Genomic DNA, 17,525 nt, shown 5'->3' on the forward strand with positions numbered 1-17,525 from the left:
GGGATGAAGATGGTTCAATGTGGCCAAAAGTCAATTGTTCAGAAATAAGCTGTTCAGAACCAAGCCTGTGCCACTGCTGCTGATTTTTCTTTTGGTAGAGGCCACTGTTCTACCCACACTGGGGTATTGGTGATCCTGGTTTGCCACACTGGAAACAAGTTGTATCGGTGGGTACAGGCTGGTTTTCATTTAGCGCTGCTGCCAGCAGATGAGCCTTGTGGGTGGCTGTACCTACAGACTGACAAATGCGAAGCATGGCTGCTGTGTCTGTGGCAGGATTGTGTATTATCGGTCGCAATGCAAGTTTACAATCCTCATTGGCATTTTCAAAGGCCAATTGTTTGATAATTATTTGTTTGGCTTCAGGATTTTCAGTTTGGCGACTCACTGCTGTAAGCAGCCTGTCCATAAAGGAAGAATATGATTCTCTTGCCTCTTGCCTGATTGAACCCCACCTTGATTGAATACTGGGTTCTGGGATTTTTCTCATTGCTTGTTTAGCAGCAAGAGCAGTGTCCCTCAATAAGATTTGCAGCAGTGTGGCTTGCACTGAAGCTTGAGCGAAGGGACCACGCCCCATCATGGCATCTATGACGTCTGCGAGGGTAACATTTGGATTATTTCCTCTGACTTGTTACAATATTGTAACAAGGCTGGAGCATAAGCACGGCAGGCAGTTTCCCATTCGTGGGCAAACAAAACACCAGCTGATGGGGGTAACACTGTATGGGCCAAAAGCTTGATGTCCTCTGGAACCAAGAGCTGGGCTAATGTGGCTTCTAAAAGCGCCTGCGTATATGGGGCTTGGAGTCCATTGGTCTTTACTGACTGCTGCAGCTCTCTCAAGATCTTAAAGTCAAAAGGTTGGTGTTGGGCTTGGGTGCCTGCCGGGGCACCAGCAGGGGGCACAATAACAGGGAATGCCATAGTATCCTGAATTAAGGAACAGGCAAGGACTGCACGTTGAAAAGGGGTAGCTGGTTCTGCCGCTGAAAGAGCAGGATCATTGCCAGCCAGACCACGGTATTTTTGCAGGATTGGGTCCTCTGGTGAGGAACTGTAGTCCGGAGGTTTGGGGTCTGGGGCTGCTGGCAAGGCAAGTATTGGAACAGACGCTAACACAGCAGGCTGGACTAAGGAAGCTGGAGGTTGTGTTGGCAATGCAGCCAGGGAGATATTTTTTGGTGATAAAGAGCCCATGGCGTAACGAACCTTGCACCATGCATTTAGAATCCGAATACCAATGCTGGGGTGCCCATGAAAATGTGCCCCAATCTTGTCCCAATGTTTCAATTCCCAAGTCCCATCTGCAGGAAACCAGGGGGGATGCTCTTCGATGGCCAGAATGAGCTGTATCAAATCACCCTCCGGAACTTCCAATTTGTAGGAGGAGAGGAGAAATTTTAAGTCTTTTAAAAATTTCTGTTGGGGAGTAGACAAAGAGCTGCCCATTTTTCTAAAATCAAGATAAAAAAGGAATCGAACTCACCAGGGATCCGAAGATGATTAGCGCTTGAAACCCTTGCCGGGCGTGGTGAGCCGATGATATCCGTTGCGTGGATCGAAAAACCTCACACGGTTTTCTTTTAAAAGCCTCAGACGTATTCTTTTAGTCAGCCTCACACGGGGCACCACTTGTCGGAGCCAGCCGTCACGAATGGCGCAGTTTAGCATAAAATAAAGACACAGAGAGCCAGCAATATTTTCAGGATGGTATGAGCAGCTCCTTTCGAACTTCTCTTCTCTCCCGTAACTTTTATTATCCTTTGTTCTCTCCTCTCGCATGGCCGTTTGCCAATGTCTCACATTACCTACATCCAGTCATGGCTTAAACCCACCCACAACCATATAGGGTTATTACTGCCCAGAGGGGGAACATAACTCCATATAAGGCTATGCACTTAATACACTGCAAGGCACGGACATGCAGGTCACTGAGGTCAGCGAGGCACCAGGTGGCGCTACAAGCCGTTTTCATGACTTCCTGGCTCCCACAGCCGGCACTGAAGGAAGAGGCAACTTGGAGTCTGGCTGGCTTCTGTTTGTGGAGTGCAGCTGGGAATGCAGCTGCCTCAGGGGACAAAGTGTCTTGGGCTGGCCCAGAAGAGCATTGTGGGTGGGAGGAAACGTCAGGCCCTTCAGGACTTTGTATGCGGCCCTCAGGGATCTCTCCAGGCCACACCCTTCTTGAGCGTTTTTGCCTGCCTGGGATGTGTCCTTCAACTCTGGCTTGCTTGGAAGGAGGACACAGAGGGTGGGTGGGTGTGAGAGAGGAAAAACACACCTGCTGTACAAAAGTAAACTTCACATTCGCTGCTCCACCCACGTTTGCCTCCGGCGCCAACCATTCCTGGCATGCGGCCCCCATAAGGCTGCCAAGAAGGGAATGTGGCCCTCGGGCTGGAAATGCCCCCCCCCCTGCTGCTTGTGCTCAGGCCTTGATACAGTTGCCCAGGGGACCACAACCGCTCAGCAGGCCACCTGCGCCCTCCCTGTGAGTCCTGCACTGCAGGGGGTTGGACTAGATGCCCCTTTGGGCCCCTTCCAACTCTTCCCTTCTATGATTCCCTGATTCCTCTTTGCTCTCTTTGCACAGGCCAAGCTGGCGGGAGAGAGAGGAGCTCGCGCCGTCCTCTTTGACATCACGGATGACCAAAGTGCTGTCGACCAGGTAAGGAGTCAGCTGTCTCCCTCTTTCTTTTTAAGTTGTCCCTCTCATTTTTTACAATTTTGCCAGGAGGCCAACAGCAGGCGGCGCCAGAGCCAACTAAGTCTAGTGTTGTCCCCATCCTCCTCTCTGCTGAGATCTACAAGGGGCAACACTAAGACTAAGGAGGAGGAGGATGAGAGGCTGGGTGAGGGCTAGATGAGAGCAGACTATCCTTTAAGAGCAGCTCCCTGTTCCCCCTGATGAACCTTCCCTCACTGCTGCTCACCAAGGCAAAAGTCAATGGATTTTGGATTTTGTGTTTGCAAAATGTTCCTGTTGTTAATCTTCTGTAATATTTAGGGCAGATCCACACTAGCTACGTCCTGTATATTCAGCACATGTTAAAGGCACATGGCTTCCCACAAAGAATCCTGGGAAATGTAGTTTGCCTCTCACAGAGTTGGTGTTTTGCAGCAACCCTAAAAAAAAGTACAATTCCCAGGACTGGTGGGGTGTCATGTGCTTAAACCATAGGATTTCAGAGCTGGAAGCGACCCCGATGATCATCTAGTCCAGGGTTAGCAAATTTTTCAGCAGGGGGCCAGTCCACTGTCCCTGAGACCTTGTGGGGGGCCGGACTATATTTCGGGGGGGGGGGGGAATGAATGAATTCCTATGCCCCACAAATAACCCAGAGATGCATTTTAAATAAAAGGACACATTCTACTCATGGAAAAACATGCTGATTCCCAGACCATCTGCAGGCCGGATTTAGAAGGCGGTTGTGCCGGATCCAGCCCCTGGCCCTTAGTTTGCCTACCCATGATCCAAGCCCCTGCAATGCAAGAATACACAGCTCTCCCATATGCGGATTGAACCTCCAACCTCGGCGTCATCACACTCTACCACACTCTAACCAACTGAGCTACCAACGTTGACGCAAAAGAAGCCCCAACTTTTCAAACCAGTTGGCTTCACACAAGCTCTTTTGTTCCTGCCTTCAGACCTGGTATCCTCCTTAGCTCAGGCATTGCTCCTCCGTTGTGTCGCTGCAGTCTGCCTGTCCAGGTGGCCACTCACCTTCTCAGCTCCTTTGCTTCTGGGTCTCTTTGCCCTGAGATTCTTTGTCCTTTCCCGTGACGGTGTGTGTGTTGATTGCTAGACATGCAAATAGATATGAGAAGGAATGGCATGACAGCCCCTGAACAGAAAGTCGTAGATCCCGTAAGCTAGGGAAAGCCATGCTGTAGTTATTATCAGTGTATTTATTTATTTATTTATTTATTGCATTTATATCGCACCTTTTCCTCCGTGAGTTCTCCTCATGTAATGCCCACAAGAACCCTGTGAGGTAGGTTAAGCTGAGAGGCAGTGACTGGCCCAAGGTCACCTAGTAAGCTTCATGGCCAAGTGGGAATTCGAACCCTGGCCTCCAAGATCCTAGTCTGACACACTAACCACTACACCACACTGACTCCCAGTTCCTAAGGAGAGGGAGTGTTTCTCCTGGATGATGGATGACTGGTTTGCCAAGCTCAGCCTTTTAAACTTCTGCTTGTGTGAGCAATGAGGATCCAGAGGAGATGGTAGGCAGACCTGCCCAAAACATTTCACCGCCCGAGGCACAGAAGTCCCTATCCCCAGCTTTCTCACCCCCCAGGCAGGGAAAATGTAAATGAAACCACTGACTCTGTGCTGCCCCCACATGGCAGTGCCCAAATTCTTCCACCTGAGGCAAGCGGCCTCGTTTCAGCCTGGTGTTTTGGCCTGGCGTTTTCCTGTAATGAAACCTGGCGGTGTGTGGGAAGCACAATCTCCAGCTCTGCAAGAAGTGCCGGGGTTCAAATATCCTCAGGTAACCATCAGGGAATCTCCACTCCAGATCCAGATTGCGTGGAAAATTCGAGACACACACACACACACACACACACACACAGAGAAACCTAACTGCTTCACTCAACACTTAGTTAACTTGTGGAACTCCCTGCCACAGGAGGCAGTGATGGCCACCAACTTGGATGGCTTTCAAAAACTGGACAAGTTTATGGAAGAGGAGAGGACTATTGGTGGCTACTAGCCATAATGGCTCTGCTCTGCCTCCGTAGTCTGAGGCAGCAATGCTTCTGAATGCCAGTTGCTGGAAACCGCAGGAGGAGAGAGGGCTCTTGTGCTCGGATCCTGCTTGCTAGTTTCCCAGAAGATGCGTCTGGTTCACTGCTGTGAGAACAGGATGCTGGGCTAGATGGGACCCCACTTGGCCTGATCCCGCAGGCTCTTCTTATGTTCTTAATTCTCGGCCTCAGGCATCAAAATACATTGAGCCATCCATGGCCGCTGTTCTCCTCACAAAAAACTCCTAGGTTACCCATGCAAGCATTTTTTTGCTGGGTTGGGCAAGGCCACAGCATAGCTTCGAATCTCAAACCCAGGCCTTGCCTGGGCTGTTGGTTGGATGGGATTCCTGGCGTTCTCCTCAAGCCTATCAGCTGGGGTGTGGAGTGGGGTCCCCAGCGCCCAACACATCGATCCGTGGCACCTGGTGACATGCAGCTCTCACCTCAAAAGGTTGTCTCTCCACAGCTGAGAAATCCACGAGGGCTCAGTCACCCCGTTGTTTTGATTTGGGGCCACGACGCCGAGCTGCTGATGGGCGTGGTGAACAACAACCGAGAAGCCCACGTGAAGATTGAGGTGAAGGAGATGGCGGCCTGGGTGAGTTCTTACTTAGCCCCACTGCTGCGCCTCTCTCGACCCCTCTCTGTGCTGGGCCAAAACCAGCCTTGCAAGAAGTGGCGCCCTCTTGTGGGCTCCAGGTGCATGAGAGTTCCAAAGCTTGGGTGCAGCCACCGAGAAGGCCCTCTCCCGCTTCCCCACCAAGTGGGCTTGTGAGGGTGGCAGGATCAAAAGAAGAGCGTCCCCCGAAGATCCCAGAGCCTGGGCCTGTTTGTATGGGAGAAGACAGTCCTTCAGATAGCCTGGAGCTAAACCAGGTAGGGCTTATCTAACCTCTTCTCTCTCCAACAGCCCGACTATGATGTCTGGATACTCCTCACCGTCATGAGCACCGTTCTGGTGATCGTTTTAATCTTCATTGTCCGTACTCGTTGTCAGCCAAGCAGGGATCGGGTAAGAGCCCTCGGACAGATGCCAGTCCTATTCTGGACACCCCAAACCGCTTCTCAAGAGCCCCTATATATCTGTGCCAATATCCTTCATGCCTTGCACAGATCAGTGACTGGTAGAGTCCCAGACCCACCTGCCCGCCTGCTGTTGAAATAGGTATCTGTTTGTCCGGGCTTTTGAGACATGAATGTTTACTGAAATTTCTGCAGCTGGTATTGCTTTGTATTTTTGATTTTAGAAATGCATTTTTAAAGGTTTTATTTTAATACTGTTCCCTGCTCGGAGCTCCCATGGGAGGAAGGGCAGTAAAGAAATGGAATCAGTCAATCAATCAGCATATTTTCAACAAGGCAAGAGTCAATGAATAGGGGATTTTGTGTTTGCAAAATGTTCCTGTTGTTAATCTTCTGTATTATTTAGGGCAGATCCACACTAGCTGTGTGCTGTATATTCAACACACATTTAAAGCACATGACTTCCCCCAAAGAATCCTGGGAAATGTAGTTTGCCTTTCACAGAGTTGGTGTTTTGCAGCAACCCTTAAAAAAACCAAGTACAATTCCCAGGACTGCTGGGGTGTCATGTGCTTAAAATGTGCAGTGGTCCTATTAGTATAATATAGATGCTATTTGTATATATTGGAGTCATGTAGCTTGCTGTTGCAAGACTCCAGGAGTATGTATCTTTGACCCGAAACAAGAACATGCACATATATTTCTGCAAACCTCATCAGCGAACAGGACAGAAACTGATGTTGTCATTCTGCCTGTACAGTGGTACCTCGGGTTACATACGCTTCAGGTTACATATGCTTCAGGTTACAGACTCCGCTAACCCAGAAATAGTACCTCAGGTTAAGAACTTTGCTTCAGGATGAGAACAGAAATCGTGCTCCGGCGGTGCAACGGCAGCAGGAGGCCCCATTAGCTAAAGTGGCACTTAAGGTTAAGAACAGTTTCAGGTTAAGAATGGACCTCTGGAACAAATTAAGTACTTAACCCGAGGTACCACTGTACCAGGGATGGCAAACCATTGGGCCCTAGAGATGCCACTGGACTCCCATTATCCTCCGCTGAGGACCAGCCAGGCTGGCCACTGGGAATTAGCATCCAACAACATCTGGACAGCAACAGCTACTCCTTCCCTGTTACGAACCACCATCTCCTAGCCTGCTGCCATATGTCATGGCACCAGCTTGTCAGAGAGGGCATCCTCCAGATTCTTCCAGTATGTCATTGTTGTTGGCTCCTAGTAAAAGGTGACTTCTTAGCGATTTGAGCAGTAGGTTGGTGTTATCTCCCCTAACAAGATTGTGCAGAGCCAGCTCTTGTAGAATCATAGGTCCTTTCGGTTGGACGGGTCATTTAGCCCACTTCCTGCAATGCAGGAATCCCAGCTCAAGAATCTCTGGCAGATAGCCATCCAACCTCTGTTTAAAAACCTCGGTGGAAGGAGGTTCTTGGTGGTTTGTCTTGCAATTACTTGGATTTCAACAAATACCTCCAGAACTGAGCCACTTTCCCGCCTGTCCACCATGTAGAGTCATAAAATAGTAGAGTTGGAAGGAATCCTGAGGACCGACTAGTCTGATTCCCTGCGTATGTTGGCTCCCTTCCATTTCCACTCCCTCAACTGTCCGATTTGCCCCCGCAGACTAACGCGCAGGAAGAGACCCTGCAAGCCATCAACCAGCTGGCCACGCGGAGGTATCAAGCCCGCTGCCGGCAAGCCCCCACGGGGGACTCTGTCAGCACCTGCAGCTCGGCCCCCGTCTGCGCCATCTGCCTGGAGGAGTTCGCCGAGGGCCAGGTAAAATATACATTTTTTAAAAAACCAGAAGCATTTTTACTTGGTATTATAGGTCAGGACATTAATAGGCAAGATGTTAAACTGTTTTTATATGCAACAATTGCGGCAAGAGTATTGCTAGCCCAGAAATGGAAACAAAAAGAAATTCCGAAGAAAGAATGGCAGACGAAATTAATGGACTACGTAGAATTAGATAAAATGACAGGAAGGATTCGAAACCTGTGAGACCAGAGGTTTACAGAAGATTGGAAGAAGTATATGAATTATTTGAAGAGCAACTGTAATCAACAAATTATGCTAGTAGGACTACAATAAGTTTGTAAGGAGAAATAGACGAAGTATTACAAAGTAGAAAAAGATAGAGAGATTGGTTATGAGTTTGAAATGTAATAGGGAAGATAAGAAATGCATTCTGAGAGATTAGATTGGAAAATTTTCAGACAGGATTGATGGAAGTCAAAAATTTGAATAAGATGTAAAAGTATGTTTAATTACTGTTGAAAATGATATGTTTGTGTATATATATATATATATATATATATATATATATATCACCGACCCTTCCGCACTCTGTGGGATCAATGGCCCTGGTGGGTTCTCGCAAATGAGCTTTTCCACGGGGAAGATGAGGTCCCAGTCATCTCCTTGGGGAGACCCAGTTTAAGCAGTTTGCAGTGGTGGCGCCCGACTCAGGTGGCTTTAAAAAGGGATTCGGCAAATTCTTGGAGGAGAGGGCTATCGCTGACTACCAGCCATGATGGCTATGCTCTACCCTCTATGGCCGGAGCAGTTATGCTTCAGAATACAGATTGCTGGCGACATGGTAGGGGAGAGAGTTCTGTCGTGCTGGAATTCAGCTTGCTGGTTCCCCATGGTTGGCTACTGTGAGAACAGAATGCTAGACTAGACGGGCCATTGGTCTGATCCGGGAGGCTCTTCCTAGGTTCTTGTGTGAGGGTTCTGATCATCACTACCCAGGCAAGGCTATCACTTCTCCAGAAAGTGTGCCAGTGAGATGTGCCACTGGAAACCAGGCAGTTGTACAGCCCAGAACAACTGGTACTGCATTTCCCCTTGAGCTGGCAGCATTTCCCCACTCTCCCACTGACTTCCCTTTCTTTGCAGGAACTCCGCATCATCACCTGCTTCCATGAGTTCCACCGGCACTGCGTTGACCGCTGGCTCCTCGAGCGCCAAACGTGTCCACTGTGCATGTTCAACATCATTGGTAAGAAGGGGCAGGGGATATGCAACCTCTGTGATGTAAGAGTGGTGACGTAAGAGTACAGGAGGACACTTGCCTGATCAGGCCAAAGGTCCAAGCAGCCCAGCATGCTGCAGTTGACCAGAGGTGTCTGGGAAGACCAAAAGGAAAGCAGGAGGCAAGAGCCAACACTGGCCCACTAATGCTCCCCAACAAGTGGTATTCAGAGGTATACTGCCTCTGAAAATAGAGGTTCTAGTTTTGCCCAGTGAGCCCTTTCAAAGCAGTATCAGCAGATGTCTCAGCCATTGGTTCAGCCACAGAGCCAAGGTCTCAGCCATTGGTTCAGCCACAGAGCCAAGGTCTCAGCCATTGGTTCAGCCACAGAGCCAAGGTCTCAGCCATTGGTTCAGCCACAGAGCCAAGGTCTCAGCCATTGGTTCAGCCACAGAGCCAAGGTCTCAGCCATTGGTTCAGCCACAGAGCCAAGGTCTCAGCCATTGATTCTGCCACAGAGCCAAGGTCTCAGCCATTGGTTCAGCCATAGACACACAGAGACACATACATTGCCCCCAAAATGATCAAAGGGGTGCAGCAATTCCCCTATGAGGAAAGGTTGCAGTATTTTGGACTTTTCCATCTAGAGAAAAGGCAAGTAAGCGGAGACTTGATATAATTTTGTAAAATTATGCATGACATGGAGAAAGCAGGTGGAGGAAAGTTTTTCTCCCTCTCTCATCGTACCAGAACTCGGGGACATGCAATGAAGCTGAATGTTAGAACATTCAGGACAGATAAAAGAAAGCGGGGGACTTGGATGGCCTTAAAGGGGATTGGACAAATATTTGGCGGAGAAGGCTTTTGGTGGCTACGAGTCATGATGGTTATGTTCTGCCTCCACGGCTGGAGACAGTAATGCTTGTAAATATCAGTTGCTGGAAACCACATTAAGGGAGAATGCTCTTGTGCTCAAATCCTGCTTGCTGGTTTCCCAGAAGAGGCATTTGGTTGGCCACTGTGAGAACAAGATGCTGGGCTAAATGGGCCATTGGCCTGATCCAGCAGGCTCTTCTTATGTCCCTAGGCTGGAAATGGGGTGTTGGATTTGTCAGGCTTGTTTATGCCCATAACATGGCTTTTCTTCTTAAGGCTATGTTTCACTGGTCTGTCTCCATGGGGAGAAACTGACCTTCCCATGCAGCCGGGGTGAAGTGTATCAGCTGTTCCCAGTATATCCTGGGGACTGGAATGTATCATGGGGGGCGGAGGAGTTAACTAGCGGTGATGTCCCCTCCCTTGGTTACAGATTCCCATGGAATCACTTCAAGAAAATTTGCCATGGTAAAACCTCAAATTCCAAGTGAGTGAGTGGGTGGAAATTCTTCTTGGTCTGAGCACAGAGCACATCCCTTCCCTTAAATGAGAGTCACACAGACATATCTAAAGATAACAGCCCCAGAAGCAAATACAGCTATGCAGAAGATATTATTGTTGTTATTATTATTATTATTATTATTATTATTATTATTATTATTAAAATGTGTTATTTTTTTTGCTGCTGCAACTCAAAACAACTTACAAAAAAGCATACATGCATTAAAACCAGGGAGGTGGAAATACTTACATCCCACCCTCTCTAAAAGGTCATAGATAGTTAAAAGTAAAAGGGCTGGTTAAAAAGGAATGTTTTTGCCTGACGCCTGAAGATATGTAATGATAGCGCCAGGTGAGCCTCTCTTGGGCAGCATTTTATAAACGGGGAACCACCACCAAAAAGGCCCCATTCTTGTGTTGCATCCTCCAGAACTCCCATGGAAGGGGCACATGAAGAAAGGCCTCAGATGATGATCTCATGGTCTGGGTAGGTTCATATGGATGGAGGCAGAGAAGGAAGTTTACATATACGTGTATGTATTTTTACATGTATGAGCCTACTTTTCCTTCAGTTAGCTCAAAGCTCCCCACTTCATCCTCACAAGAACCCTGTGGGGTAGGTTAAGCTGATAGAGAATGACTGGCCCCAAGGTCACCAAGCTGAGCTTCACGGCAAAGCAGGGATTTGAATCCTAGTCTCCAAGGCTCTACGATAAAAACCATTTCCATGATTAAAACCATGCTGAAAGTGGCTTACACCATAAAAAAGCACATAATTACGAACATAACAAAAGTAGTCACAAACAATAAATCAAACATCAAAAAGTACCCCACCAAATTAAACAATTTCCACAGAAATCATAAGATCTAAAGTAAACATTCAAAAAAATGATATCGAGAACAGCAACAACACACACACACCGGCAACGAAAACCCCTAAACACCTCCCCAGCCCTTGCTTGTGAAGAAATCCCATTAGAGCAGGGATGGGGAACATGCAGTCCTTTGGATGTTGTCGTGTTCACATGTATTCACTCCTGTGAACCCCAACCAGGGATGGTGGGAGCTGGAGCCCAACAACATCCAGGGAATCGCAGTTTTCCCCATGACTGCCATACAGCAATATGGGAACTGGGTAGACAGTGCACACTTCCTGTATTCCTGCCCAGCCCTCCCCCTTCCGCCTGGCCATGGGATGGCCTAACTGCTGCAGCATATCGGAGGCATTCCCTGTGGGTATATAAGGGCTTGATGGCCAGGCACCTGGGGAGAAGTAGATGGAGAATAATAATAATAATAATAATAATAATAATAATAATAATAATTTATTATTTATACCCCGCCCATCTGGCTGGGTTTTCCCAGCCACTCTGGGCGGCTTCCAGCAAAACACTAAAATACAATAGCCTATTAAACATTAAAAGCTTCCCTAAACAGGGCTGCCTTGAGATGTTTTCTAAAAGTTTGGTAGTTATTTTTCTTTTTGACATCTGGTGGGAGGGCGTTCCACAGAAAGGGTGCCACTACCGAGAAGGCCCTCTGCCTGGTTCCCTGTAACTTGGCTTCTCGCGGTGAGGGAACCGCCAGAAGGCCCTCGGTGCTAGACCTCAGTGTCCGGGTAGAACGATGGGGGTGGAGACGCTCCTTCAGATATACTGGACCGAGGCTGTTTAGGGCTTTAAAGGTCAGCACCAACACTTTGAATTGTGCTCGGAAACGTACTGGGAGCCAGTGTAGGTCTGCCTGGTATCACTTCTTTCCTGGGGGAAGGAACTTCTTGATGGGATTACCCAGTTGTAGGGAGAGGGTTTGTTGGCGCTTAGAATCGCTGATTGGAGTGGTTTCCTTCTCTCCCTCCCTAGACCGGGATCCTTCCGCCTTGCCCAGGCATTCCCACGAGGACCCCCATAACTCAGGACCAGGGCAGAGGCCCCGCTTCTTCCGGCAACACCCTGGGCGTGCCTTGTACCACTTCCCGCGGACGGTCCCTCAAATGCCCCCTGGAAGCTGCTCTTCGACGCTCCCCCACGGACACCCTTTCTTCCACTCCCCGGAGCTCTCCCAGCTGGATTTGGGGACCATGCATTACTTGCCCTATCGGCCGGTGGGCTTTGAGCCTCCTTGGCGTAGCCGCCAGCCCTCCCTCACCCGAGGCCTGCTGGTTCCTCAGCGCCAGGACTCTCTGGGCTGTGAGCCGGGCCTGCCCTCCCGCCGGACCTGCCTGCTGCAGCACCAGCCTTCCTGCCGAGGCCTCCGGGGGCCCCTCGTGGCCAAAGCGAGCCGTGCCATTCCTTCGCACCGGGGTATCCGCCACGGGCGGCATCATCACCACCACAGCAGTGGCTCTGGGGAGAGTTACCTCACGGAGCCCAGTGGCTACCTCCCTGACGGACCCGGAAGTGACTCCAGCTCAGGTCCTTGCCATGGATCCTCCAGCGATTCCATGCTGAACTGCACGGACGTCAGCCTCCAGGCCATCCACGGAAGCTGCTCCACTTTCCGCAGCTCCCTGAGCAGCGATTACGACCCATTCGCCTTCTGTGGCTCTGAGAAGTCGGCCGCAGAAAGCTGCCCCGTGCCCTCACCGTCGTGGAGGGACCCACGGCCTCCGCCGGTGGACTCGGTGGCAGCAGGCCGGCCGCCGGTGGCCAGTAGCCATGTCCATTACCACCACCACCTCCACAGGCACCACCATTATGGACGCTGCCCCCCAGACTGTGCCAATGGCCAAGAACCCGGTTCGCGGAAGGCAAAACCTCCAAGGGCCAAGACAGGATCTCATGGCGCCCAGGCGCAAAAACGGACAGAGAAAATGCCTTCGCCAGAAGGTGGGTCTGCTTCCCTGGAGGCCTCTTCAGCCAGACAGCCCACTTGCTTGCCGCAAGGACAGCCAGAGTTTTCCACAGCAGACAGGTCAAACCTCAAAGCGGCAGACAGTGGTGCCGTTGGGCCATGGACGTCTCAGAAACGCTGTTTGCAAATCCATCCCAGTAGAAGGAGATGGAAATGCCCCCTCAAGGCTTCCCCATCCTCTTTGCCCGAAGACGCAAATCTGCCCCCTGTCTGCAGCATTCCCCACCCTCCTGGTCCTGCTTCTGGAAGCTGCTCCTCCTCTGCAGAGGTCCAGCCTCTCTTAGAAACTGGTCCCTCCGGGCATCATTCTGCAACCTCGTCACACTCGGCCACGGAGCCTCAGGAGCAGGCGGACAGGCTGGAATGCAAGGCCATGTGTCCTGGGGAATATCCGAGGCTGGACACCATGGGAAATGATGCCAGCTTTTACCTCAGCCGCCAAATTCTGCAAGAGGTTCAGGGTAAGTCTCAGGTCTGAGGGCTGGGCTGGGGAACCTGTTGGACTCCAACTCCCATCAGCCCTAGCCAGCACAGACATCGGTCAGGAATGATGGGAGTTGGAGTCCAGCAATGTCTGGAGGGGCACAGGTTTGCTATCCCTCCTTTAGGGTCCTCTGTAATCTTGTCTTCCATCAGCAGTTGTAAACTTGACCCAACATAAAACTGGTTTAGGGCCTCAAATTTCTTCCCTGCATAGCTTATTGGGTGATAAGAGGAGGCATTCTTAGTAGTTTCTCCACTCTCAGAAGCTTTGGGGGAGGGAGGTATGGTGACCCTAGAGAGGGCATTCTCTGGGGCAACCCCTAAGTTGTGGAATTCCCACAGAGGTGTGTCTGCTACCTTTACTATGCAGTTTCTGCCAGGTGCTGAAGGTGCACCTCTTTACCTTGGCCTTTGAACACCTGAGAAGTATATATTAAAAGCACTCTTATCTTTATTGTAATCTCATTTTAACTGTCTTAATATTGTTGAAATCTGCCCTGGGACCTCATGCTGGAGGGTGGCTAAGAAATAATAATTAAAAAAAAAAATCACCATCACCACCATCTAGCATACAAATTGAGCAAATTCAGTGAAGATGATAGCATCACAGTACAACAATGAAAATCGATCCATCAAAGATAAACAACGTGGCACATTCTTGTCTGGTTGCTCACCTTAATTTTCTAATTGCAGGGTCTAAAGACGATATCCCAGATGTTTATGAACATTCGGTTTGACATGAGGTGAACTTATTTGCTGTGTTAGGCAGCTGCAGAGAATTCAAAAAACGGCGCAGAAACTCAGTGAAGAGAATGGACTTTCTGACTTGCCTTTCCTGCCCGCGGTGTGGTTATCAGTCATAAGAAGCTCCTTGTCCACGCAGCCCCTGTTTCACCCACCGTTAATATCATGGTTATGCAGCTTACTCCCTGCCTGCCTAACCTGTATGCAACATTTGACAAACATAAGCTGCCAAGGTCACTTGCCTGTTTTCAAAAAAGCTGCCATCTTCTGGGGTAGGAGGAGACTTGGTCCTTTTGTTCCTGGTGTCAGGAGGAGCCAAATCCTTCTGAAGTTCAAGGGCGGAGGAAAAAACAAGGTGTGTCTGTCCCCCCCCCCCCCACTCTGCAGCTCTTTGCAAGTTTGGTAATCTGTGTACTGCTGAATACCAAAATGAAAACCCCAGGTAAATACACACCCCACACAAATCAGGCATGATGCAGTGCAGTTTTGAGGTCATGCAGAGAGATCAGCCCATCCTGGTCCCTCTTTCTGCCATCCTGTGTGGGTTGGGGCACCCAATGAGGTTTTGGTTCAAAGCAAATGTAATTTATAAGGATCAAGCACATAATCCCCTCTCACCAACCTGGCTAAGCTCCTGCTCCTGTCCACTTGGGAATGTTCTTCATCTTTTCAGTTTTGCACCAAATCAGATGCATGGGAGAAACTCACACAAGCTGCCATGCCAACACTCTGGAAAGTGCAATGGTGGCACAGGAGAATTTCAAACCTGCATTACACTTTTGAATTATGTGGGCCTCTCATCAGCCTCATTGTGGCTGAGCCAGCCTCTGCTCAGAGCTTATTTGAGCTGCAAATACCAGATGCACTAACTGAGTGTCAGCTTTAGGGAGGCTGGATCCATATACCGCTCAGAGCTTGAGCCACGGGTACCCGGACGCTTCCTAGCTGACTTTGCAGATGCCCCAAGATTTCAGTTCTTCACAGGGTAGTCCCACACCAAAGATTTAAATCATGTTAATTTTGCCTTCCTACCAAAATATTATGCAAGCTCCCTCTTATACTATTTCCCAGAGGGAGGAGCTTTTATTTCTTGATGTCCAAGCACACACTGGTGAAAAATCCAATCCACTGCAGAGTATATTCTGCTTTAACTGAGGAAGATAAGGAGTTGAACTTGGTAGTTAGGGCAAAAGTTTGCATGTTTATATTTTTTGCATGAGGACTTATTGCAGCTACGAGGGAATACAAGCTGGTATTTAGCAAGCAGTAACACATCCCCATGCAAACAGCTGCTTGGCTGGAAGACTTTCATCTCGACACAACCTGCTTACTCAGTGGCACAAAAATGCTGTGGTATTTTACCAGTTCATAAATGATTGTCTGTGTTCACGCAGAATGTTTGGGAATGTGGACAACATTGTTATAAATAATCTCATGTGTGGCAAAAAGAGGCACAGCCATGGGTTTTTCGTCACTGAGAAATGAAACCTGAAGGGTAATATATCTGTGGTCACACCTCAGGGCATGTCCACACCACAGAATTAAACCAGTTTAACAGTTACTAACACTGTGGACTGTGATTCTGCAATTTTGCTTGCTGGATTCTCTGGAGTCTTCATTCCTGAGATGCATTTAAAAGCATCATCTCGTGGAATAAGGGCTCGAGTTGCTTTTGGCAGAGGGCATCTGAAATTTCTTGGCTAGGAGACAAGAAGAGGGTGGCCTGATCAACATTTCAAAAACAAAGGAGCACCCTAGAGCAACAGGGCATGTGGTCTATGGATCAATCACTGCCTTCATAGTGAAGTTATTTGAAAACCGTTGCCAACCTGGTGCCCTCCAGCTGTGGCTGATGGGAGCCATGGTCCAGAACATCTACAGAGGGTGCCAGGTTGGCAAAGCCCATTCTATGGGGTGGCTTCCATTTTTGCCATGCTAGGAGTACCTGTTGAATGGAGCACAATTTATCTCACGTGTAAGAGGGAAGTTAAAATGAGTACATCTTTCCTTTCCATTCTGTTAGGGTTGCTCTGATACTGGAAAATATCTTCCGAGCCAAAATGTGGCAATACAAAACGGCAGAGCTCCTTCTGATGTTTTGAAATCTTCTCTCGAAGGAGTTGCAAAGCATGGGTGTTATTTTGACTTCAGTTCTGTTTCAGTCAAAATCAAAACACACACTGTTATTAAGGGGGAATAAAACTACAGGATATAATCCAGGTCCAATAGCGCCAAAGTTAAAGTTACTACAAATGGGCAACCAACGAAGGGGTTGGATGTTGGCACCCTTCCCCCAAGATGCCTTCAGCTCCTGGCAGTCTGCTCCTTCCTCCTGGAAACCTCAGACCCTTTGAAATGTGAACGAGGAATTTATTTTTGTACTTTTTAATTACATTTCCTGAGTCTACATTGCAGGCACTTGGGTACTTTTGTAAACCAAAAAAAGGAAGAAATAATGTTTATGTACATAAGTATGCAAAACGATATATTTATGTTTAAGAGATAGAGATTGTTTGAATATGGGGATATGCTCAAACCTATTTATTTTGCTAATATATTTATCCACATGTGAAGCTCTTCATGTGGCTGTTATTTTTTTCCTGTATAAAGTCACTGGGTGCCTATGTTCAAGAAGATGCCTCTTCCTCATTCCTCAGAAATAAATTATTTTTAATCTCTGTACATTGGCTTCTAATATGCATGAGGTAAAGGGCTAAAAAGGGATCTGGGATTGGTTTGGTCTTGTGTGAAGAGGGCGGGGGGACAAAAAAGAAATCCTTCTAAGGATTCCTGTGTTAGCAGCACCCTGAAACAGCTCCACCTCTGCTAAATATCCTGTTCTGCTGGGGATTTGGGGCCCGGAAGGCAAGTGGTCAGAGATAACAGAGCCTCATTCAGGATGAAGCTGTCCATCAGGACCTTGGCCAGCTCCCAATGGGCCCTCCTAGCTGGGAAGAGTTGTAGGGACCCCAAGGATGATGGAAGAAGCACCATGCTCTGTAGAAGTGGGTGCTGAGGGTTCCTCCTCAAGTGGAGCATCATCTAAATCAGAGTCCACCTCAGGCCAACAATGGGGATGCTGGGAGGCAGAAGACATGACTCTATAAACAGCACACAGCTAAATCTCATGGTGCACAGGGTTGCACAGTGGTGTTCCTGAGCACCTCCGTTTGCATCATTGGGCCATAAAGGTATGGTTACCAGATGTCCCCATTTCCAGGGACAGTCCCCGGATTTACAAATCTATCCCCGGACAAAATCCTTCCCTGGAATGTCCCCAGATTT

At 48.8% G+C, this 17,525-nt stretch overlaps 1 protein-coding gene across 3 annotated transcripts in view; it reads left to right on the plus strand.

The window, feature by feature from the left end:
• RNF43 (ring finger protein 43) overlaps window positions 1–16,922 on the plus strand; it is a 53,834-nt gene extending 36,912 nt beyond the window's left edge. For 2 of the 3 annotated variants that reach the window (XM_080984006.1, XM_080984007.1), the window contains exons 3-9: window positions 2,597–2,671; window positions 5,231–5,362; window positions 5,675–5,776; window positions 7,427–7,582; window positions 8,708–8,810; window positions 12,023–13,474; window positions 14,190–16,922. In XM_080984006.1, coding sequence (XP_080840132.1) covers window positions 2,597–2,671; window positions 5,231–5,362; window positions 5,675–5,776; window positions 7,427–7,582; window positions 8,708–8,810; window positions 12,023–13,474; window positions 14,190–14,233 — 2,064 coding nt within the window. In that variant the 3' untranslated portion in view covers window positions 14,234–16,922. The remainder of the gene's footprint in view (window positions 1–2,596; window positions 2,672–5,230; window positions 5,363–5,674; window positions 5,777–7,426; window positions 7,583–8,707; window positions 8,811–12,022; window positions 13,475–14,189) is intronic. The other variant, XR_013980100.1, reaches the window with a different exon arrangement.
• Window positions 16,923–17,525: the final 603 nt, after the last annotated feature.

This window comes from Podarcis pityusensis (assembly GCF_964106645.2).
Source record: "Podarcis pityusensis genome assembly, chromosome: 15".
Taxonomy (NCBI): domain Eukaryota; kingdom Metazoa; phylum Chordata; class Lepidosauria; order Squamata; family Lacertidae; genus Podarcis; species Podarcis pityusensis.